The sequence below is a fragment of the Dermacentor variabilis genome, chromosome 2 (assembly GCF_050947875.1).
Source record: "Dermacentor variabilis isolate Ectoservices chromosome 2, ASM5094787v1, whole genome shotgun sequence".
NCBI classification, from domain to species: Eukaryota; Metazoa; Arthropoda; class Arachnida; order Ixodida; family Ixodidae; genus Dermacentor; species Dermacentor variabilis.
The window spans coordinates 246,724,419-246,749,339 of NC_134569.1; the positions used below are offsets into that span (position 1 = coordinate 246,724,419).

At 47.5% G+C, this 24,921-nt stretch overlaps 1 protein-coding gene across 2 annotated transcripts in view; it reads right to left on the bottom strand.

Moving 5' to 3' along the window:
- Positions 1-24,921, bottom strand: part of LOC142573218 (uncharacterized) — a 325,311-nt gene that overhangs the window by 275,559 nt on the left and 24,831 nt on the right. For both annotated transcript variants that reach the window (XM_075682810.1, XM_075682809.1), the window contains exons 5-6: positions 15,275-15,369; positions 7,408-7,579 (exon numbers count right to left, since the gene is read on the bottom strand). In XM_075682810.1, coding sequence (XP_075538925.1) covers positions 7,408-7,579; positions 15,275-15,369 — 267 coding nt within the window. The remainder of the gene's footprint in view (positions 1-7,407; positions 7,580-15,274; positions 15,370-24,921) is intronic.

Below are 24,921 nucleotides of genomic sequence, written 5' to 3' on the forward strand. Positions count from 1 at the left end.
TGCTTGCTGATGTCCGATACTGAGATAATGGACAGAAATGCGTCCTCTTCATCAAAGTCGCATGGCGACGGTTGAAGTGGAGCACGTGACAGGCAGTCGGCGTCGGTGTGTTTACGCCCGGACTTGAACACTATCGTCATATTGTATGCTTGCAAGCGAAGACTACAGCGTGCAAGACGGCCAGATGGATCCTTCAGATTGGCGAGCCAGCACAATGAATAGTGATCTGTCACAACTCGAAACGATCGGTCGTACAAATATGGTCGGAACTTAGCAACTGCCCACACAACGGCCAAGCATTCCTTCTCCGTAGTGGAATAGTTCCTTTCAGCTGGAGACAAAGTGCGGCTTGCGCACGCAATGACGCATTCGGCTCCATCTTGCCACTGTACGAGGACAGCACCAAGGCCAACGTTGCTGGCATCCGTCTGCAACTCGGTGTCACTGTCTTCGTCAAAGTGTCCTAGAACAGGAGGTGTGTGCAGACATTTCTGGAGTTCACAGAAGGCAACTCTTGTTGGTCCTGTTCCCAGACAAATGGAACATTATCCTTAGTCAGCCGTTGCAAGGGTACGGCTATCCGTGAAAAGTTTGCCACAAAGCGTCGATAATATGCGCAAAGCCCTAGAAAATGGCACAGTTCATGTTTCTTCGAAGGTGTTGGAAACAAAGCAACAGCAATGGTTTTGTCGGGGTCTGGTCGAATGCCCTCGTACCTGATGACATGGCCTAAAAATTTGAGTTTGTCATACCCGAAATGGCATTTTTCAGGCTTTAAAGACAGGCCAGCAGTATGAATTGCGCCAAGAACTGCTTGTAAGCGCTGGAGGTGCTGCTCAAAAGTTTCTGAAAACACAATGATATCATCTAAATAGACAAGGCATGACTGCCACTTGAGACCTGATAGAACCGTGTCCATCATGCGCTTTTTTGAAAAGTAGCAGGTGCAGAGCACAATCTGAAAGGAAGGACTTTGAATTCGTAAAGTCCGTCAGGCGTAATAAATGCGGTTTTCTCACGGTCATGCTCATCAACTTCTATTTGCTAGTAGCCGCTGCGAAGGTCCACCAATGAGAAGTATCGAGCATGTCGAAGGCGGTCCAAAGAGTCGTCGATGCGGGGAAGGGGATAAACGTCCTTCGTAACGTTGTTAAGCTTGCGATAGTCAACGCAATAACGCAGTGTGCCGTCTTTCTTTTTCACCAGAACCACAGGTGACGCCCATGGACTGGTGGAAGGCTGTATAATATCGTCGGCAAGCATTTGTTGGACTTGATTTCGGATGGCGTCTTGCTCTTTACGAGAAACACGGTAGGCACATTGGCGCACAGGTCTTTCATTGGGATTTGTAATAATTCTGTGTTTTGCAATAGGCGTTTGATTGACCTTCGATGTTGAAGCGAAACAGTCCGCAAAAGACTGTAAAAGGCATCGAATGCTAGCCTGTTGTTCACCTGATAATCTAGAATTCACATCAATATTGCTGTTGGCTGGTACCTCACAGTTAGGATCTCCATCATTGTGTCCTACAATTAAACAAGCGGGAAAGTCACTGACTGGCTCCAAATAGGCGATGGCAGTTCGTGGCACGAAGTGCTGGTATTCACGACTGAAATTGGTCACTAAAATCTGAGCAGTCCGTGACGACAGCTGCAAGATGCCGTGGGCTACGCAAACCTGTCGAGCCAACAAGACTGACAGATTGCCTTCAGCGATTCCGAGATAGGGAGGATCATCGTCTGTTTCTACGGTGATCAACGCAGTACTCCAGGGTGGTAAAGTAGCATAGTCACCCGAAACGCGTAACACCGTGGACTGTGGATGGCAGTCGTCTGAATGAGTCGGGCGTTCGCTGGAAAAAGTGAGAAGCAACTCGCGAAGGTTTATGATTGCGCCGTACTCCCGAAGAAAGTCCATGCTGAGTATGACCTGCCTAGAGCACTCTCCCGGTATAATAAATGAACCGACAAATGTGACCTCACAAATTTGTACCCTCACAGTGCATTTGCCGATCGGCGTGAGAACATGACCGCCGGCTGTATGGAGCTTAGGTCCTGGCCACGGTGTCGTCACCTTGCGAAGTGCAGTAACCAGTTGTCCGCCCATGACAGAATAATCGGCACCAGTAACGACAAGAGCTGTTACCAGGTGGTTATCTACAGAAACGAGTACGTCGGCTGAAACAGATTCACGGTTTTCGAAGGAAGGTGTCGAAGGTACACAGTCGTCGTTGTCGTCATCGTTATCGTCGTCGTCGGGGTGTCGCAGCGGAGGATCTTTCGAAGTGCGTTCGACAGTGGCCGCACCCCCGGAGGTCGCTGTTCTTAGTTTCCCCGACTTGGGCTCGTGGGCCGGTTGCCCACGGAAGCGGAGAATGTAGTGTAGCGGCTAGGTGACGCCGATCGTCGAGGAGGTGGTGATCGTGACTGGTGCCTCTGTGGAGACGGAGATCGGGTCGTTCGCAGGGACTGTTCAACCGGTAGGAATTGCGCATACGGCGACGAAGGTTGACTGGCCAGATATTGCTGGATTTCTCTCGGGCGCTCTCCCTCACGTGGGCGACGAGCGCCAGGGTGATAGCCCTGGAGTCCTATTCTTCGGTAGTAGCAGGCACAGTACAAGTGGCCCGGAAGCAGAGTGGCTGATAGTCAGGTGTGCGCCACACATCTGACTTTCGCGTATTGATTTGGGGGCTCGTGGACCCGTACATATTTGTACGTGAAGCTTGGCCCTGGAGGTGGCACAGCGGTTCTTCAGAAGAAGGCGGGTTATGATGGTTCCCGGGTTGCGCAGGTAGCCTCACTGCTTGCGCATAAGTCAGTACGGGGGTGGCTTCTGGTCTAGTTTGCACCAATGGCTGTGCCGCCTGACGAACTTCTTCGCGGACGATATCTGTGAGGGATATTACGGTCGGTTGAAATCGCACTCCCTGTAGTCAATCGAGCTCCTCACGCACGACACTACGTACAAGCTCTCGAAGTGCATCGGTGTCATAGGGCAACGAGAGAGAAGATGCCGATCCCAGGCTCATTTGGCGATCGTAGACCCGAGGAGCATTGCTAAAGGGTTCGCTCCATTGTTGTCGCCTCACTGACAAACTCAGCTACTGTAGCTGGAGGCCTTCGCATCAGTCCAGCAAACAGCTGTTCTTTCACTGCACGCATTAGCAGGCGTACTTTCTTCGCCTCTGTCATCCCAGGGTCAGCACGCTTGAAAAGCCGCGACATGTCCTCTACGAACATGGCTACGCTTTCGTTCGGCCTTTGAACCCTATTCTGAAGGGCTTGCTCTGCTCGCTCTTTTTTTGCGGGGCTGCAGTACGTATCGCGTATCTGCCGTTGAAATTCTTGCCAGGTGGTGATTGATGGCTCGTGGCTAGCGAACCATGTTCGGGCAGAGTCCTCTAGGGCGAATTACACATTCCTTAACTTTTTCTGGTCGTCCCAATTGACGTCAGCTACACAATCGAAGTGTCGAGCCAGTCTTCCACGTCCTCAAAAGGCTCACCATGGAACGGCCGCGGCCAGCGTGGGGTGTGGAGAACCAGCGACGCAGGAGGCTGTCCCCTACCGTATGTCTCCTGTGTCTGGCTTGCGGTTGTGGTGGACATCCTCGGCAGATCTTGCAGGCCGTATTCCGGAGGCAGTCTTTGAAGCCGTCGGCTTTTGCGTAGGCTGTCCGCTTTCAGTTCCTGGGGGTCAGAGTACATAGACGCGTACCCAGCACCTCCACCAGTTTGTCACAGACAAAACCACAAAGACTTTGGTCGATGCTATAGATCTGTTTATATATTGCTGCCCTGGCACCTTCGTCGTTCTCTTCTTCTGGGAGCCACCCAACATGCCTAGCATGTGGCACCGAATCACACCGAGTGGCTGTCAGCTGTGTCGAGGTCGTGGCAATATGTAATTAACCACTTTGAACGACCATCAACATCATTCCACCAGGGGAGCCATGGACACACAAGCGTTCTGCTTGTTACTGTCGATACTGCTGCATCAAGTTCGTCATGTCCAAATCCTCCATTGACGCTCCTCACCAACACGAACCTAATTGAAGTAGACGTAGATGGTGTTCCGTTGATGGCATCAATTGATACTGGAGCCCAAGTGTCCATAATGAGTGCTAACCTATATCGTCCCTTCAAAAAAGTTCTTACGCCTGCCATCACTCGAGCCATGCGCGTCGCCAATAGCGCTACTGTTGCCGTCAGGGGTATGTGCACTGCTCGCATAGGAATTGCTGACTGCCAAGTTCCAGTCCTGTTCACCGTGCTGACCAGTTGCCCTCATGACCTAATCTTTGGGCTCGACTTTCTGACAACGCATTCTGCCCTCATAGACTGTTCCACCAGTATGCACGTAACAATATGCATGAAGCCCAAGTCGGCAAAGAAACGTGGCACCACCAGCTGCCGCCACGCAATGTCGCAAAGCACCAACACCTACTAGGCCGTTGCCAGGATATCATAGTTCGGCAACACTTCGTTTACACATTGCCAGTAACTGTTCGCAGTGACATTCTACCTTTTGAACATAGAATTTCTTTTCATCTGAAGCGACATAGATGAGGCTCTTGCGTGGCTGACATGCACTCGTAATGCCGAGACTGTGATGTCCGAGATCTTTGCAGAATGGCAGCATGTCACAGCAGTTTCCTAAGTTTACGCTTCCTGCCAAATAGAAGGCTTCGCTCTCTTGTGGAGAGTACAATTATGTCTTTCTGGTAGCGAAATATATCTAAGCTCTCAAATAAAAGATAGTCGCTGCGTGTGCAGTTTCGAAATTACAGGTGATTGAAACCGGGCACCGTTCTGAAAGAGCTATACAACACCGCATTTCCTTCTTTAGATGGACGTTTCTAACAGAAATTTGCAGCTAGGTGCAGAAAAGCACGAGGAACGAAAGTTACGCTGGAATATATATATATATCTTTTTCTTTTTGCAGCGCCACCCTTACTTTAGAGCTTATTGCTTGATAGCAAGTGCAATGAGTGACGACTGGCACAGGATCAAGTGCCTCCGAGTTTATGGGCATTTGATGCGGTATAGCAAGGTACAGGCTGGCAAGGACCGCTAGTGGGAATTACTAAATTTTCCAAGTTAACATGAGCCAGATAAACATTTGTTTAGTATAGTGGCTTACTAGTATAGTTTTTGACATTGACAACGCAATTGAAATGTCCCAGCATAACAAATCAACTCGACTTGCTAATAAATGCATGTGCATACCATTATTCGATATTCGAAGCTCAGTATTCGTATTCAAAAATTTCAATACAGTAAAACCTCATTAAACCGTACCCGCTTAAAGAGTAGTTTCGTTTTAAAAGTAGTAAAGTGAAGTCCCCGACTCAGCAGCCATTGAACATAATGTGTTTTGTATCCGCATAAACTGTACCAGCTTATTGCGTACGCATCGGTTAAAACGTAGCGTTTCAACTTTTCGTCGCGCATACATGGCGGTGAGCAGTCTCCATCGGGCGGCCTGGCAGAACAACAAGCCTCAGAGATCGGAACAACGGCCTCCAAGCGCCCTTTGCATTTGCGCAAAGCCACATCAACATCAACATCATTTCGGCGCAGTGCTTTCTCTATGGCCGTGCCAGAGAGCGCTATGGTGTCATGCAAGCGAGGACTCGTGTCGTTCCGAAGCTCAGATAAAAAAGACGCCGGGTGCTCAGCATAGAAGAAAAATTAGACATCGTCCGTGCTGTCGAACGTGACACAAAGAAGTCAGCGCTGGCACGCAACAGGGATCTGCTGCTGGCTACAGTCTGTGGCATTTGGAATGCTAAGAAGTTGCTTGGCAGCGCTGCTGCGACCGCAAAGACATGTCGGCCACGATGTTTGACTTTTCGCCATCGTTGCCTGTGTTGTTGCCGAAGTGTTGACTAGCGACAGTGATGAGGACGACACGGAAAGCGACAGCACGGGCGATTCAAGCCCGACAGTGGCACAAGCTGCGCGTTACATCAGCCTCATGAATGCAATCGTCGCGACGACAATAGGGGTGCGATAACGTAATTCTATTCCAAATGAAAAGTATTCTAAACTCCGGCATCCGGCAATGAAAAAGGTGCCCCCGGGACTTCTGCAGCACTACTGCACACGTGCACGGAGAATATGTACCGCCAACAAGGAATCTGCCATGCGAGTGTTTGCCGAGAAGAGGGGGCTGGCTGGAAAGCTGGCACGCAGCTTCAGTAAGTTTGAGGCCGCTGTCGTCGGCGTGTTAGGCCACCTTGGCATCAAATGAAAATAACACTTTTGTCACGCGAAGTGAATAAATACTGCATGTTCTTTCCCCCTTTCATCACTCTCTCTGAGTTCCGTTTTCGACAGGTAAGTGGGTGATCTCATGCTATTCGGTTAAACAGTACTACAGTTTAGTACATACTTTTTCCGAGCTCCGGCCAACTACGGTTTAACGAGGTTTCACTGTATTTGCACACCCCTACTTTCTGTAGGGGTGTGCGAAGTGTGCGTGTATTCGCACACCCCTACCTTTTGCCGAATCCACACGCAATGCCTGTAGGGTGGCACCGAAACCAGCATTCTTGAAGCAATGCATTCGTATTCCCGGACGATCGCTCAATCACAGCCCGATGTGCGGTACTCCAGGTTGCGACCGCCATTTTAAACACCAAAAACAATTCCACATCAGTTGGACATGGGTTTCTTTGTGCTTGCTACATTTTTCTCTCACCGAGCTCCACATTACGCACAGCCCCAGGTTTGCAAAAACAGTCGTCACATGCCAGTAGCAGCATGCGTGCCGCTTCAAATAGGTGATCAACAAACAAGATGGTGGCCGTGATGTGTTTTCAGTGCACGCAATCACTTCCGGCGCTTGGTTGTTTTTGTAGACAAAAATGGCGGCACCAATGTAAGTGTAATGTGGTGGTATTCTACGCAATTTTAAAACAATGCAATTGCATTTGATTACATGTCAGAGCCTATTAGCCTTGCGCAAGTAGGTAACATGCAGGGTTACGTTCCAGTAAATTTCGCTGATGCGGGATTTTAGTACAGTAACATTTCATTGGAGAGGTACGAAATGCACTGAATCCTATGGGCGTTCGCTGGCGATACAAAAATATTTTGTTTTAGCGAAAATTTTATTGTCGTAGGATTTGGTTATCGCTGGTTTCTAAGTTGTAATGAAATTTTGAGGTAATAAAGAAAATTGCTGACTTTACTTTCATTATATCAAGGTTTAACTGTATATCGACATTTACATGCAATAAATATTGGTTGTTAGTGCCGTGTTTGTCTCCTCCAGTCACCATCCCATTTCTGGCGCTGCATACCTCAAGTCCTGCTTCATTAACGCAGCGCTTCCCCAGTCGCTCAGCATACGCACAGGCACAGACAACTACTTACATCTTACGTGCCAGCCACTTACATCTTTAATGGCCACGTGAGCAGGAGCATCCACGCCCCGGCGGGGTGGGGTCAGGGCGGCCTTGCGCTGACCACAGAGGGCAGCGTATGCCTCAGCGCGCACCTCAGGGTGCAGCAGGCATTGCAGCCCCACTTGGCACCAGTCCGATATGGTAGCACTGCTGGGCGTCAGTCTGCACGAAAGCATGAAACATGCCCTCAGGTTTTTTTTTTTTTTTTTTTAACTTCTGTTGCACAGAACACATGAAGCCCATTCGATAAACTGTTGTTTACAAGCTTGTTTTGTTTGCTTTTCCTAAATGCCTACAGACCGTTTTTTCATGGGCGCCACCATATTGCTACACAGTGGCGCCATCTATGGGCCGTCGGCATGCTGGCTTGGGCGAGCGCTCCATCTTGTACGTCAGGCTCGGCGGTAGTTTCTGGCGTTTCTTTTCGGGCTCATGTGGTCTATTTAGTATGACATGGCATCTTCTACGTGAAAAATGGTTCTGTGAGATGTACCAAAGTGGTTTAAGTCAACATGGCCGGACTTTCTGCTGGCATTGAGGCGGACAGAGCACCCAGTGCTATGTGTGTGCCCATGTTTGAGCCTACAATCAGCCTCGGAAATCAACTGTGTATTTCTGAAAGTTACATTCACTAATGTGACCTTATTGCAGTATTATCCTCTAGTTCTAAGCTGCGGCTTAGGAGCAATGAAACATACGCGACAATCGTAGCAGCGTGGGTACCGTTCTACTACAATAGGAGCTGTGCTGTTATACTTTGACAAGCATTCAAACTGTTAGCTGCAAAATACCATATTTACTCACATAATGATCACACTCGCGTAATGATCGCACCCTTAAATTTTATCAAAATTTGAATTTTTTTATTTCCAGTGTAATGATCGCACCCCGAACTTGCCACAGCGATATGTTGTGTGCCAAGTCTAGCTAATATTGATCGCGCTTACCATCTGTCGAATGCTACGCGAACGACTCTTCAAGACAAACCAAGCGGTCTGCACGCACCAAACATTCTTAAGTAGGTGCCTCATTTCATTACTTTCACCACTTTCCGAACTTGGATGACTAAAAAAAAGCTGCAACCAAACTTGCCTTTATTATGTGTAGGCTTTATAATGGTTGTGGTCAACAACAACAGCAAAAAAGGCCTTTCGATTCTTCTCATCTGCACTCGTGGGCACGCAACAAATCACGAGCGGCAACGATAGTAGCCACGTTTACACCGATTCATTAAAGTGTACCCTATTCATACACCGACGCTTGTAACACAGCTAAGATATTCACCCACCCTTAGCGGAAACGTGCCGTATTAGGATAGTAGTGAAGACAGATGCCGCAGTTTCCGCAGCATGCCGGCCATGTGTTTCTATGTCACTGGCAGCTAAGCGCGCCCACCTGCTTCTGTCCCCTCAAAGTGGACATAGCTACGTTATTGCCGCAAACTTGCCGATATTAATGATGATGTCACAGTCGGTAATGTGTGAAGAAGAGGACAATGATGGTGGCCTGAAAGACGACGAGGAAGAGGGTAGTTTTTTATCGCCACTCTAAGCTTGTTGGCCCAGCCATTAAAAGCCATCTGTAAATAGGTGCACGCTTCTTCCTTTCCGTAACATCATTGGTGGAGGTGCGGGGTAATCACTTGCGCAAAACGGAGCTCCGCAGCGGACGTAACCTGGCCACCATGTCATCCGAAGGAGAGAGTTCAACCCCGGCCCCACCGTCGCCACCGACAGTCATCCTGGCCCAGCGACCGACGACTTTACAAAGATGATTGCACCGGACCTCTCGACCCAACAAGCCACAGAGCTCCGTTGCCTCCTCGAGTCCTACTCCGACATTTTCGACCTGAACGATCGCCCTTTGTGTCAAACTACGGTCGTGAAGCATCGTATAAATACCGGCGATGCAGCACCTGTTCGCCAACGCCCATACCGGGTGTCGCCTTCTGAGCGACACATTATCCACAGCGAGGTTGACAAGATGCTTGCCAAAGAGATTATTGAACACTCTTCCAGCCCGTGGGCATCCCCTGTTGTTCTCGTCAAAAAGAAGGATAACAGCTGGCGATTCTGCGTTGACTATCCTCACCTAAACACGATCACCAAGAAAGATGTATATCCACTTCCCCGCATTGACGATGCTCTGGATTGTCTCCACGGTGCCACTTATTTTTCATCTATAGACCTTCGCTCTGGATATTGGCAAATTGCCGTGGATCAAATGGACCGTGAAAAGACCGCATTCGTCACACCAGACGGCCTATATCAGTTCCGTGTAATGCCTTTTGGCTTGTGCAATGCCCCGGCAACCTTTGAACGGATGATGGACATGCTCTTGCATGGTTTGAAAAGGTCTATCTGTTTGTGCTACTTGGATGACGTCATCGTATTCTCTTCAACTTTTGCGACTCATCTTGAAAGACTTTCATCTGTTCTTTCTGTTTTTCGCACAGCTGGCTTGCAGCTCAACTCGTCCAAGTGCCACTTCGGTCACCGCCAAATAACTATGCTCGGACACCTTGTCGATTCGTCAGGCATTCGCCCCGACCCCGCTAAAGTTCATGCTGTGCAGAATTTCCCCATACCAACTTGTGCCAAAGATGTTCGCAGCTTTATTGGCCTTTGCTCGTACTTCCGCAGGTTTGTGGAAAATTTCGCCCATGTTGCCCGTCCCCTGACTGACCTCCTGAAGAAAGACGTTCCTTTCTGTTGGTGCTCTGAACAAGCGTCTGCTTTCTTGCAGCTCATCACGCTGCTCACCACACCTCCTGTTCTCGCCCATTTTGACGCCTCCGCTCCGACAGAAATCCGCACTGACGCTAGTGGCTACGGCATCGGCGCAGTTTTAGCTCAACGCCAATGTGGGCACGACCGCGTCATCGCCTATGCCAGCCGCCTCCTCTCTCCTGCACAGCGCAATTACTCGATTACTGAGCGCAAGTGTCTTCCCCTCATTTGGGCGGTGGGCAAGTTCAGACCTTATATATGGTCGGCCATTTACAGTTACAACCGAGCACCACGCCCTTTGTTGGCTTTCCTCCCTTAAGGATCCCACCGGACGCTTCGGTCGCTGGGCCCTACGGCTGCAGGAATACACATACACTGTGGTCTACAAGTCGGGTCGTCTACATCAGGACGCCGACTGCCTGTCTCGTCATCCCGTTGATGTACCGGACAGCTTAGTGGATGTCGCACCGATCTGCGTTCTTTCGCTCTCTGCCTTGCAAGACATTAGCGCTGAACAACGACGCGATGAGTCGTTACACCCCATTATCGAACGCCTGACCCATCCCTTCACATGTTTGTGCTACAAAATGGCATCCTGTATCGCCGCAACATGCACCCCGACGGCCCCGAGCTCCTGACCGTCATTCCGTCTCATCTGCGACAGACTGTACTGCAGCAATTGCACGACGTTCCCACCGCTGGACACCTTGGCGTTATGCGGACCTATGACCGAACTCGGCGACGGTTTTTCTGGCCCCGTCTCAACCGCTCCATTCGGCACTATGTTGCCGCGTGTGAGTAGTGCCAACGCCGGAAAAGACCAGCTGTGCCTCCTGCCGGACTGCTGCAGCCTTTGGATATACCGGCCGACCCTTTCTTTCGCGTTGGCATTGATCTTCTCGGACCATTCCCTATGTCAAATGATGGAAATAGGTGGATCGCCGTTGCTACGGACTATACAACTCGCTATGCCATTACTAGAGCCCTACTGACCAGCTGCGCTACAGACGTCACTGATTTCTTGCTTCACGACGTTATCTTGCACCACGATACACCTCGTCAACTTCTCACCGATCGCGGCAGATACCGTATTTACCCGCGTATAACCCGCCCCTGCGTATAACCCGCACCCCTAACTTTGAACTCGGCGGAAAAAAAAAAAAAAAACTCGCGTATAACCCGCACGTTTACCTGAAAAAAAAAATGAGCGCTAGAAAGATGCAACTCACACTCAGTGATCATTTCGTTTTCAGAACATTTATTCAAACGACCGCCACCACGTCACTGGTTATCCGATTCTTAATCGTCGCCGCTCTCACTACTGCCATCCGAGGCTTCATCGCCACTCTCAAAGACGTAGTCGTCCTCGGAACCATCCAGACTATTACTGATCGCACATTTTTTAAAGCTTTTGCACACCAAATCGGCCGGTATCGCTTTCCACGCATCCACGATCCACTGGCACAGCAATGGAATATCAGGCCTTCGCACGCGTCCCGTCGGTGTGAGGGCGTAAATGCCGTCGGCCATCAACTGGGCATACAGCCGCTTCACGTGTGCCTTGAACGGCTTGTTCAGGCACACGTCGAGTGGCTGTAGCATGGACGTCATGCCGCCAGGTATTATGACGAGGTCGGTGCTGGTCTCGGCAAGGCGAGCCTTCACCGCATCAGTGCAGTGGCCTCTGAAGGAATCTAGTACGAGCATCGACCGGCGTGCCAGCAAGGCACCTGGTCTTCGCTCCCAGATTACTCGAAGCCAGTCACCGACTCGGCCACTGTTCATCCACGAATTTTCTTCCGCACGCACAACGATTCCTGGGGGCAGTGGAATGCCAGGTGGCGTCTTGCGTTTGAAAATGACATACGGGCGCAGTTTCGTGCCGTCAGCCAAAGCGCATAGCATGACTGTGCAGCGCAGCTTGGCATTTCCGCCGGTCAGCACGCTGACTGATTTGGAGCCCTTTTTTTCCATGGTCGTGTCCATCGGCATCTCAAAGTACACAGGTGTTTGATCAGCATTTCCCACCTGAGACAGCAAATAGCTGTGCTCCTTCCGAAGTGCGATCACATATCGTTGAAAGTTCAACAACTTTTCCTCGTAGGCTTCAGGAAGCCACTGGCACATGGTTGTTCGCCGCCGCATAGAAAATCCATGTCTTCGCATGAAGCGCTGAAGCCATCCACGGCTTGCACGAAACTCACGTGGAATGTTCAATTCCCGGGCCAACTTCAGGGCTTCCATTTGCGCCATCTCAGTCGAAACAGCGTGGCCACGACTTCTCTGCTCCTCAATGAACTTCGCAAGCTGCGTCTCGAGGTGGGGGTACGCGCCAGTCTTCGGACCCCGAAACGCTCGCCTGTTCCGGTTCGTTGCTTCGAGACTCTCTTTTTTCTTCCTCCAGTCGCGAATGCACGACTCGTCGACGTCATGCTGTCTTGCAGTAGCTCTGTTGCCGATTTCTTCGGCAGCGGCTATAATCTTTAGCTTCTCTTTCGCTGTGAAACACTGCCGTCGAGTCGCACTCATGATGCCAAAACAAAGCAGGCAAACAGTGCAAACTGGGGTAAGTACACTAAACAGCGCCTAACGCGAGGCTCAACAATGCTGGCCTTTCGTTGGCCCTTCATCGGCTTGACAAGCGTCGATGACGATGGGGATGGCGGACTACACGGGGAGGCCGCCGCACACTGCGGTGAAGCCGACCCCCCCCCCCCTCCCAAGGAAAAAATTCGCAGATAACCCGCACCCCCACTTTTTAAACGCGTTTTTTCACATTTTGGTGCGGGTTATACGCGAATAAATACGGTACTTTCTTTCCAAAGTCATAGACGACCTACTGCAATCACGTGCTACTAAACACAAACTTACTACCGCTTACCATCCTCAAACTAACGGTCTTACCGAACGCCTGAACCGCACTATAACTGACATGCTCGCAATGTATGTTTCCTCCGATCATCGCGACTGGGACATTGCTCTACCATTTGTCACGTTCGCCTACAATTCCTCGCGCCACGACACAGCTGGCTATTCCCCCTTCTATCTCCTCTTCGGCCGTGAACCAACTTTGCCTTTCGAGACACTCCTCTCGACCACGCTCGACTCGCCGACAGAGTACACTCGGGATGTCATAACCACAGCGACCCAAGCACGCCGGATTGCCCGCATTCGTATTTCTGCTTCACAGACACACCAGAAGTGCCGTTACGACCAGCGCCATCACGACGTGCATTATGAACCAGGTGCTCTTGTGCTAGTCTGGTATCCAACTCGGCAGGGTTGGTCTTTCGGAGAAATTCCTCTCGCGATACTATGGCCCTTACCGCATCCTTCGCCAGGTGACCCGTCACATATGAAGTGTCTCCCCTGGATGCCACGGTGCCTTCACCTTTCTCTGACATCATCCACGTCAGCCGTCTTAAACATTACCTTTTTCGGACAGATGAGCCGCACCAATAAGGTGCTTTTTCCAACGGGGGTGATGTCACAGTCGGTAATGTGAAGAAGAGGACTATGATGGTGGCCTGAGAGACGACGAGGAAGAGGGTAGTTTACCGCTACTCTACGCTTGTTGGCCCAGCCATTAAAAGCCATCTGTAAATAGGCGCACGCTTCTTCCTTTCCGGAACAATATTATTCATTACTGATACGGAAGAAACTGTTTCAATGCACGTAAGGTACTCACGAGAAGAAAAAAAAATCACGTTTGGCTTGCTCCGCCGGCCGACATTTTTGTTTTCGTGTCCCGCAGCAAACGCAGGACGAAATTTTTTCTTTTTTTTCGCGGGAAATTTAACCTGCGTAATGATTGCACCCCTGATTTTGTGTCAATTTTCCTGACAAAAAAGTGTGATCATTATGCGAGTAAATATGGTACATTGTGTGACTACTTGATTCGGTAGACGAGGTTTCCACCCATGAATAAAATAGTTGGTTAGTAATAACAGTATACCTTACAGTATGAACTATACTTGTCCAGCAAAGCGACCGTTTACGAACTGTACGAGTATCCTAAGCAGTGGTAGGTGCTGGATTACAGATATCTTTATTCTTATAGCGCATGGTCCAAGCATGCGGCATCAACATTCATAGATCTATAAACGTTGTGCAGCGTGACTACGCGAAGTCGCACTGCGGCGTTAGCCCTTCTCTTTCTCTTCCAAGAAGGAATATGATAACGAATTTTTATTTTTTCCCCGGTTGTGTTCGTTTCTTTCTTTACGACGCACTCACACATATTAAAGAAATTTTGTCCTCAAAATAGTTATCGCATTCTTTTTATGCAATCCATCTCGGATATTATGGCTTTACAGGGCAAAAAGCAATGCTGAAGCACATAGCTTATTCATATGTATCATGCTGGTCCACCAACCAGAGCGATTGCTGTGTTGAGCAGCGCCATTGGCCTCATGAAGGAGGCTAGCGTAGATATATAGTGATTTCAAGCCTACTAGACTTGAAATGCATGAGAACGACGCCAGTGTATCAGAAACATTTGATGCCCTCAGCACCTAGATGCTTGCATCATGGTTGCCTTAGATTGGCCATACACGAGCATGCGCTCTTATGTTTTATTCCCTACACCAAGGAATCAGATAGCGAGCAGATTTACCATTTCATGCTGATAATACAGAGACGCTGGTTCTCTTCGTTGAATTAAAACTGATATACGCAAAAGAGTTCACAACACATACACACACCATGGCTGATAATGAGCGTCACATGTTTGCGACCCCAAGAGATATTTCCGCGTACTGTAGTTACCGATTCACCGAAAGGCTTCTCTGACGACCTTATATGAACGGACATTGCGTAAATTTCACAAAGTACGATCTAAAACATCTCGAAATCATTCCGCAGCACACAACAGCAATACTTTCAATTCGATTAACGCCGTGCCGGATCGCACAAGCCAGAGAGGAGGAAAGGCTCGCAGCAAACTCTTTCCTCCTCGCATAATGAAAAGGTCCATACCAGCAAACATTTTTAATCCTATCCGTGTGAAATTTAAATTACAAACTGCACATCTGACTCTACCATTCCAGATTATGTGGAGTCTCTCTTAGATTATACGCTACTAGCAATTGTGACCCACTGCCATGAAACTGCATGCAAATGGTCTTACACATTGAGACACTGGATAATGGCACGAAGTGCATCCACACTGGCTTCCTCCATGGCGACCAGGCTTTTGGCTGCACGCAGCCACAGCTGGAAACACTGCAAGCAACAAGTGAGCAACCTGAGGCACACAACATACACCTGGAAAGTCCCTCGTCATATGCACTGACCCCAAAACATTTTGCACAAGCTAAACTGTCATTTTTCACTGCGACAGCAATTTTATGGACACTCCAGGCACATTTCCCCCATTGACGCAAGGTTCCGGATACCAAATAAAAAAAAATTGCCCAGCGGCCGAATTCGAGCGCAGGACCTCTGGCACAGAAGCCCGATAGTTTAACTATTAGCCACAGGTGCTTGCCTCGGCAGGTAGAATGAAACAGCCTTACAAATTTCCTGCATGCAAGCCAGCAGGCAGAGATGCTTGGCTTCCTAAACTGCACTTACGCCGGCCGTGACCGCTCTCTGGCCCTAACAGTGGGATGGGGAGTCGTCGTCGTCGTCCACATAACTCGTGGTTCATATACACGGGGGATCAGCCATGGAATGGATGGATCAGTGCATTTTACAGCTGCAAATAAATGTTCAAGACTACTATAGAGTAATCGATGTTGAAAGGTGAAACTATATGTTAAAATGAAAGCAATAATAATAGATAAATCAAAAACTATTAAATGAAAAGTACACAAAAAAGCTTAAGTATAAAATTTAACAAGGCCAATCGGTTGGACTCCTTGAGAAATTTTTAGACAATCGGCAAACATCACTAAGTGAATCTCAGAGTAGGGGCCCTAAACAAGAACCCAAGAGGAAGGCTAAACCTTGCTATAAATTGCACATAAATTACATACTGCGCACTATTTACTTTTTTTGTATTCTGATGTTTGTTTACTGTATACTTACCCTGCACTTGAATTTACAATTTATACTATTTACTGTAAGCCTAGTTTCCATACCAAATATTTTGTTCTCATGTTTTTGTTAATCTTATGTTTGATTTTTTTTTTGTATTTTACTCGTTGAACAAGCCCCACTTTACGAAGGTGCTTGTTCAGTGCCAAGAAATAAATGCTCCCATTTATTTAACCTCAAACACCTTTGGATGTTTGAGGTTAAACAAATTAAAGATATAAGTTGCACCAAGTATATTGTGTTTATCATACTACGAGATCTAATACCATCACATTTCTTTTCTGATCAAACAGATTAAAACAATGAAAACAATATTAAAAACAATGAAAACAATGAAACAATTAAAAACAATGAAAGAAAACAGCTGCAAAAAACGCAGTTTCCTTACCCTTACACTAATGTGTGCTAGAACAGACTTATGATGGCTGCTGCTCTAAATATTTTTTTCACGTACGTTGCTCACATGGTAAGAGCATAAAACTGTCAACAAACTCGATTCATTTTTGGCTGATTTATGTTTCAGATGGCACAGGCACAAACGAGACAGCTCGCAGCACAAGTGAACACAAAGTTTATGCAACAAAGCATTCAGATTCCGAACTTTATTTCCAACAATTTGTTGGGAGTCCTTCAAGCAAAAAGCACAAACAGTGCAGCCAATATACAGGGCGTCCCACATAACTTGAGCCAAGAATTTAAAAATGAACGGCGCATTGGAAGTGAATTGAACCGAACGCATACTATTCACAATAGCCTATAGTAACTCGGACAATTTTTTGCTTTCCCCATAACTCACAAATAAAGTTTAATTACCCAACTTTTTAATTATTGGCTGAGGACCCCAAGTGTGATATGCAGATTTGTAGAGCACCTTCAGAAGCCACCGATCAAGTTGTTTCCTTTATGATACGTCTCGCGCAGCCCTTTTTTCCGGGTTGCAAACAAAACCTGCGAAGCATGAGAGAAAAGCCACATGACGGGGCGCTCGCACAGTGGCATCGTGCTGCTCTCAGGCGTGCACTCAGTGAACAAGGTCGGCTCCCGTCGGATGACTGCGAAAATTCATGCTGCTGGCCGAGCACCGCCGATGAGATAAAGAACGGCCTGCCGCTTCCTCGTCACCAGTCACGATGCGGCCGACCTTGTTCACCGAACGCACGCTTCAGAGCAGCACAATGCCACTGCGCAAACGCTTCGTCATGTGGCTTCTTTCATATTTTGCTGGCTTTCTTTGCAACCCGGAAAAAAGGACTGCGCGAGACGTATCGCAAAGGAAACAACACAATTGGTGGTTTCTGAAGGTGCTCTACAAATCTGCATATCATACTTGGGGTCCTCAGCCAATAATTAAAAATTTGGGTAATTAAACTTAATTTGCGAGTTATGGGTAAAGCAAAAAATTGTCCGAGTTACTATAGGCTATTGTGAATAGTATGCGTTCGATTCAATTCACTTCCAATGCGCCTTTCATTTTTTCATTCTTGGCTCAAGTTATGTGGGACACCCTGTATACAGTCGGCTCCCTTTCATTCGACCGCTTGCAGGGCTGCAAAATTTAGTCGAATTGTTCGAAAGTTTAAAATAGAGAAACAGACAAAATCAATGAGCTCAAAAAAAAATTTTTTTTTTCATTCCTTGAAGTAGTTTGCAATGCCTTTCTGTTTCTCACTCTTAAGGGGGGAGGCTACCCTGGAGACCGAACTTTCTTATTTTTAAAGATATCCAGATGAAACTTTCAGGGTACGTTCACACCACCGAACTATTAGGAACTGCAAAGTTTCATGAAAATATGTTTATTAGTTCCAGAGTTATTGAGGTCTAACTAGGTGATTCATGTATATGCCTGGAGAAATGCCAGGACATCGTAGGAAGCTGAAATTCACTGTGTTGATTCCTTGATAGATATCCCTAGGGGGCTAAAGAGCCCTTTTCTTTAATTTCCCCTCTAAAAAAATTTAAGACAACTTTGAATTTGATGTAGCCAGTAATGACCACATTCATCAAAATTAATTACTTATCATAAATTAACTGCACCAGCTTTCAAAAAAAGAAGCCTGTTACCCCCTGGCAAAGTCATTCAGGAACAGAATAAAAAAAACGGCATACAAATCTGAAGAGCGGTTCTTGAGATATCGCCTTCCCCAGCGCCACTACTAGCGAAAAAATCCATTCCGAGAAAACAGGCCTTAAAGTTGAACACAGGTGTTTCTTTATTAGGAAGCTCCTGCGGAGCTTCTAATTAGTTCTTGCGGCTCCAGGTCAGTGTGTCGGATTTTCGACTGGCGACAGCCGAAAGCACAGTTCCGCCGCTGAAAAGCGTCTACGCAGTCGGCACTCGCTGCGGGAGATCGGAAGTTCGATGCTCGTACAAGACGCATATTGCACTCCCGTGCACTGAACATCTGCACTGTCTTGGGCTTTGCTGGCGTCGCGTGCAGCGAAGAACTAGAGAGAAAAGAAAGCAGAGCAAATAATCTAAAAGATGGCGCAAGGCGATGAGCAGCGCGCAAGCTCATGTTGAGGCGGACGGAGGGGACGGAGCAAGGGGCAACCAGTGTTGCCAGGTCGGACAACGTGGAGTAGCCCAAAGCTAGAGAAACTGTAGCCCAAATGTAGCCAAACACAAAAAAGAGCAAAACGAATTTGTAGCCAAATATAGCCATTGTTATTTTCAATTTTATCTGTATATACATTTTCGCATTCGACTACGGTAATCGCTCTTTGTACAACCCATCGTAAAAAAATGTCCGTGATGCCATGACGGTCGACCCTTGACATCTACAACAGCTAAACATCTTGAAGGGGCAGCGCAATATGACGAAGACAGAAGGCAGGAACACACAGGACAGCGCTGATCTCACAACTAACTTCATTCGAAGGCATACACAAACTTATGTACATAACCCATAGCCACGTGCTCTCCCATCAATGGCGTCATTAACAGTGCACAGGCAAAAAACGCAAAACCCTGTAATCCAATGTTACACTATGTTACTAATTTTACACTAATCTTACACTTCAAATTCACTGTCATGCAAATTTAACGATGGCCTGCTTACGCAACACGACCCTTTTTTCCTGATATAGTAGACCTTCATAATCTCCCTCGTGGTCTCCCTCGATGTCGAATGGAAGCACGAACAAAAACTTGGAGGACTCTTGGAGGACAACTGGTCAGAAAGTGTTGTAGGACGTTGATGGAAATGAACTGATCATGATTTATGGCGATAGAAACGGGCACGCTGTTCGGGATTGAAGTAGGGATTATAATTTAAAATTGGCAAAGAATATCTCAAAGGCCAGTAAGTGGCGAGGCCTGGCAATGAAATTTTGGTACTTCGAATGTAGTCTATGCGATTACTGTAAGTAAGTCGGCTGTTATTTAATACAACATAATTATTGCTTAAAATTGCAGTTGCTATAGTATTTGACACTTGCGCTTTATTCTATGCTTCGGAAATCAAAAGCGCACGCATGGCTACGGCAACACGCTGAACTGCGTATCACGCGTATAATCGTCGTTTCGTTTTCAATCCGATTGGTTTCGCTTTGACTGTTTAAATACCAAAGCAGTTGGGCTGGAAACAATGGAAACACGTAGCTATTCCCGCAAAAGTACTTAAGACTTCGGAAAACATGAATCGCAGGAACGTCGAATTGTTAGACAAACTACTTTGTCACACTTACGGCCGCACTTGTCGTCTGCCTCCCACTAATGCCGGCGTATAATCGCGCTCACCTACCACCGCTGCCAACAAGCTGCCAGTGAAAGACTACATCCTCACTGCGGATAAAAAAATTCTGATAAAAAATATTCCACGGCGTTTTGCGCGTTACCACTTCATGATTACACACTGCATTAAAAATTGCATTAAAAAATAGGTACCATGAAAATTGGATCTCAGCTCTTTAATATTCACATTTCAGAGTGGAATGTGATAGCATTCCCTGACTGCTTCTCACCCTTCCCGGCAACCGCAGCGTATGCAACCATAATGTTTACCTGCAAACGCTGGAGACGAACAATATGCACGAAGGCGAGCTTTCTGGTTCTTTTCTTTTCCATTCCACTCGCATGGCAGGCGACACCGATGCTGCGGAGGCGAGTGCCATCTGTATGGTGTTGCATGGAACCGAGCGGGGCGCGCCGCTCCTACTTGGCAGTAACCGCTTGTCCTCGTTTTTTTCCTGTGTCCCATGTCCTGAGTCGCACTGCACCACTCAGTCTCATGGAAAACCAACTAGCCCAAACCATCGCCCCCCTACTAAGATGTCGAACAGCAGCTAGAAAAGGGGTTTGTGTTCGAGGTTCCGCGTAACAAACATAGTTTTCTGGTATAATCAAAGTACAATTCGACGCTACCATGTCTATAGAGCGAGTGTAAGTCGTATTTTACAAATTTTCTGCCGCGTGTTACTTTGAGAAAATCAGTTACTTCAGTAATGCATATGCGCCAGCCAAAGGGCCTACGTTGTTCGGGATAATTTTTTCACACGGCAACGGCGTCGACGCCGGATTTTCTGCGACACGGGGTCCTTAACGCCTGTCGCATTAAAGTTCATTTCACACGCAAAGGAAAATGGCAGTAAAAAGCTTACCGTGGGAAACGCGGACTAGGTCAGAAACTGTGCCTAGCGCGATACTTCAACCAGACACCTTCGCCTTGGACACACTGTAGTGTGTCATTTACCCAGGCTTCCCTCCTTTCATGTCGGCGCCACGATGGCACAACGATATTGCTCTCTGTTTCTCAGCATAGCCATGTTAGTACAGTGCTCTGTGAAACACCCTCCACTCCCAGGCTCATCCCGATGCCCGGTGATTGGGTGTCGGGATAAGACAAAGCAGAGACAACATTGCTGGAGTAAATGTTAGCACGGTGAAGCGCGGTGTAAATTTAAGTTCTTCAAGGATAAAATCATCGGATCAAAGAATGATGCACTGAGGGGGAGGGGGGGGGGGGGCATTTCGCGCACACACGCACAGCCACGCTGCTGGCTCAGGCAGCTAAAGCATAGCCTTCAAGTTTTGTTTCTACTCTATGAGAGTCACCTCTGGAGCGTAGATTAAGGATCCACTCATAGCCTAAACAAAGCCAAGTCGCAGATTTTCAGTAGCCCAAATATAGCCACGTAGCCAACTCACCAAAGTCGACGCCAAAAATTTTTTTCTGTAGCCCAATTTGGCTATATATAGCCAAACCTGGCAACACAGGGGGCAACAACGACGCGAGCTCGGCATCAAAGGGCGCAGCCGCCGCCGCCCGCGCAACAGCCAATGGCAGGCGCGCTTTTGCCCGCGGGATTTGAACGCGCTGCTCCGGCCAATCAGCGCTCCGGATCACATCACGGGAAAATGCCAATAGCGCCTCAACCGCGCCAACGATACCATTTTGCAAGGCGGCAAAATAGAGAAAAAGAATCCACGGTCAAAACGACACCAAGATGGCGCGGGCAGGCCGCATGGGCCGGAAATGGCGCGCACGCGAAGTTTGACTTCATTTCGGCATTCGCGCGCGTTTCTTGGGCCGCGGTGGCCTCAAAAGTAGCGTTATTTTTGGTACTTTACGGTTGAATTAGGTGCTGATAATTACGGAACAGGTAGTTTATAAGACATACAAACCAAAAATATGGTTTTTCAAAAATCGACTTTTTCGCGATTTTTTGGTTTTCAAGGGCCGCGTCCCCCCTTAAAGTGCAGCTCAACCAGCATGAGGTGCCAATATGTTTTAGCTCTGTTTCAGCACACATAGAAATCAATCAATTTGATCAAGACCGATTTTTTAATTGTTGTTTAAACATTTCCATTGGAATTCTACTAGCAATATCAGGCACCATCTGAAATCACTATATAACTTTAACCATTTGTCAGGTTTTACAATATTTGGCATAATGGAGGTATCGTCAAAACTAGCCTCCAGTGCTCCTAGCCCCTTAATAACAAAGATGCAATATTTGGGCTATGGTCGACTCGGCAAAATAACCTTTAAATGACAGCAGGCCCAGAAGCTTCTCTCTGGTTGTCCAAATTCCAATCTGACGTATAAGCTGTATTAGTGATGTCTCAAACAACGGTAGATGCTCATGAGTGTGTTATTTTGGCAACTGTGTTCGACTAATCTTAACTGCAATTTTATTTTTCCTAGCGTGGGTTGCTTTTATCAATCACCGCTCCAACAGCGTATGCACAAATTACCAGCAATCTTTCCAGTCTGTCGGGTTTTCACTCGCACAAGAGCAGGCAGTCTATTTCAGACCAACCTCTGAGCAAAACTTGACTAGCTGTCTAATCTCTTACATTCCGAGCACTACCTGTGCATGTGCAAGTGCCCTCATTAATTACTGCGAAACATTGTGCAATACTCCAGATTACTGTACCGCACTGTACAGGACCGGAACAAAGCATGCAGAGGCTCCATCCAGCACCAGTCGAACGCATACTAATTAAATTAAATTACGGGGTTTTACGTGCCAAAACTACTTTCTGATTATGAGGCCCGCCGTAGTGGAGAACTCTAGAAGTTTCGACCACCTGGGGTTCTTTAACGTGCACATAAATCTAAGTACACAGGTGTTTTCGCATTTCGTCGAACGCATACTAGAACACCTTGTTTGCACAGAAAATCTGATTGAATGCAATTATAGAGGCTCCTTTGTCTTCCTCGGTTCCAGCCCCACACACATGCTCCTGTGCAATGCTCAGGTTCCTCAAGGCACACACTTGACAAAATAAAAATCAGTTCTTTCTTGTTTTCTATTCTGGACGGTCATCTAGTCGTTGGGCTAGCCCACGACACAATCCCACTAGCAACGATCAAGCATGAGGAGGCTTCTGCATGCTCCCTAACATGACAACCATTGCTTCACGAGTCTAAAGAATGCAGAAAAAAAAAAATTAGATGCCTGCTGCAATGAGTAAATACAAATGGTCCCTGTACAATAGTAACTTACCCATTTTTACATTTGCGAAGCTACTACTTTCCCACAATGCATCACTAAGGCTAGTATCTATGTAATAATTCTTTGCCTGATCCGACTTACAAAAGTTGAAAACTATGAACAAAGTGCATTCAGTGAAACCCTCAATATAACGAACTTCAGGGGACCGCGGCAAATTGTTTGTTATTCTAAAAGGTCAGTTTTTCGGACTCCAAAAATCTGACTTAATAGATGTTTTGAACTTATTAAATGCACAATCAGGGTTCCCATAGAGCTTGTGCAATTGCACGACTGTTTTACAAATTAATTTAGGTCACCAAGCTTGATTTTCTGGACCAAATCGCTCACTCGCTTGGAGGCCGCCATGTTGGATATTCCACTGGCTTGGCCATGCTTGGCTTCCAGTGGCCTGAAGCATTGTATAGTAAGAGTGGCATGCACAAAAGAGATGCTAACGGCAACAAAACCACGGACAAAGAGGAAGCACCATGGCACCTCCAAAGTGAATTTTTTTTTTTTTTTTCACATTCCTTGATGTGGGCACCGAACTGTCTTGCTCTAGGCAGATGAATGAACTATTCCAAGCACAAGCACACAGAAATGATATTGTGAAAGTACAACCGTATCGCATGCCTGCGATCACAGTGGTTATCTTTCTCAGCACATGTAGCTAGCGCGGCCACAGAAACAAGTGCAAAATAAAGAAGAGGTCTGTGCAGAAAAATGAGCAATTGAAAGAAAACATGCACTTCCCCTGGCCATCGAGACATCTGAGAGGAGCATGCGCTCACAAAACCTGATGCATCGTTGGCTCCGCAACAGTGAAAAAAAAGATTCCACTCCCACATTTTTCTCCTCCAGCCCCAACTGAATGATACAGCACGGGTCTTTGAAAGGTTGATTAGCAGCTTGTTGCAGCACCACAATGAGACAAAGTTAATACGATTAAACTCATTTATAATGCACAAGATAGTACCACGAAAAGTGGTAGTTATATCGGTAGTTTGTTATATATGAACTTAACCTTAAAAACACTCAAAAATTTACCGCACTGATGCTGCCGTCAGCAGTTACAATCTGGTAGCACTATAGTCATAAAACCAGACTTTCCGTTTCAGTTTTGTTCCCGGTACGTTTATGCACCTAGCTGCATATATGTCTATCTAAAAGATGAAATGCGGCATTGTATACAGTCAACGACTGAATTTTCGGACATGCCTGATATTTCGGACGTCTTCGAGGCACCGCCTCGAGCCCCATAGAATCAATGTATAAGGACATCTGAAGTTTCGGACGCTCGAACCCCCCGCCGTCCAATTTTCCGGACTTTTTGACTCGACGGAAGGTCCTTTGGCTCCTCGCGCAGTGCCCGTGCGAAGGAAATCGACTTGCAGCCAAAGCATATCACCGCTTTGAACCACAACTAGCCGAATCTAGCCGTCGCACACCGATTTGGTCTGGCCACGCTGGCTATGTTTATCGCCGCACTTCTGCTTCCGGCGGAGTTTCTGGAGCGGCGCCATTTCGTTTGTTTACGCCGGCCACGTTTTGGCTAGCGTGGTGTGTGGTTGTGCTGTTCAAGTGTGCTCCGCAACGCTAGGCCTAGGTGCTTCGACACTCGTCAGCGAGCTCCACTGTTCGCAACTTGAGGATTTCCCTTGCCTTCGATGGCCCCCACTCCGTCTTCGTCGTCCTCGCCGATGGCATCGAAGCGTGGAAAGCAGTACCGTCGGTTAACGATGGAGAAGAAAGCTGCCATTATTAAGCAAGTCGTGAGCGGCCGATCCCAGGCTGGCG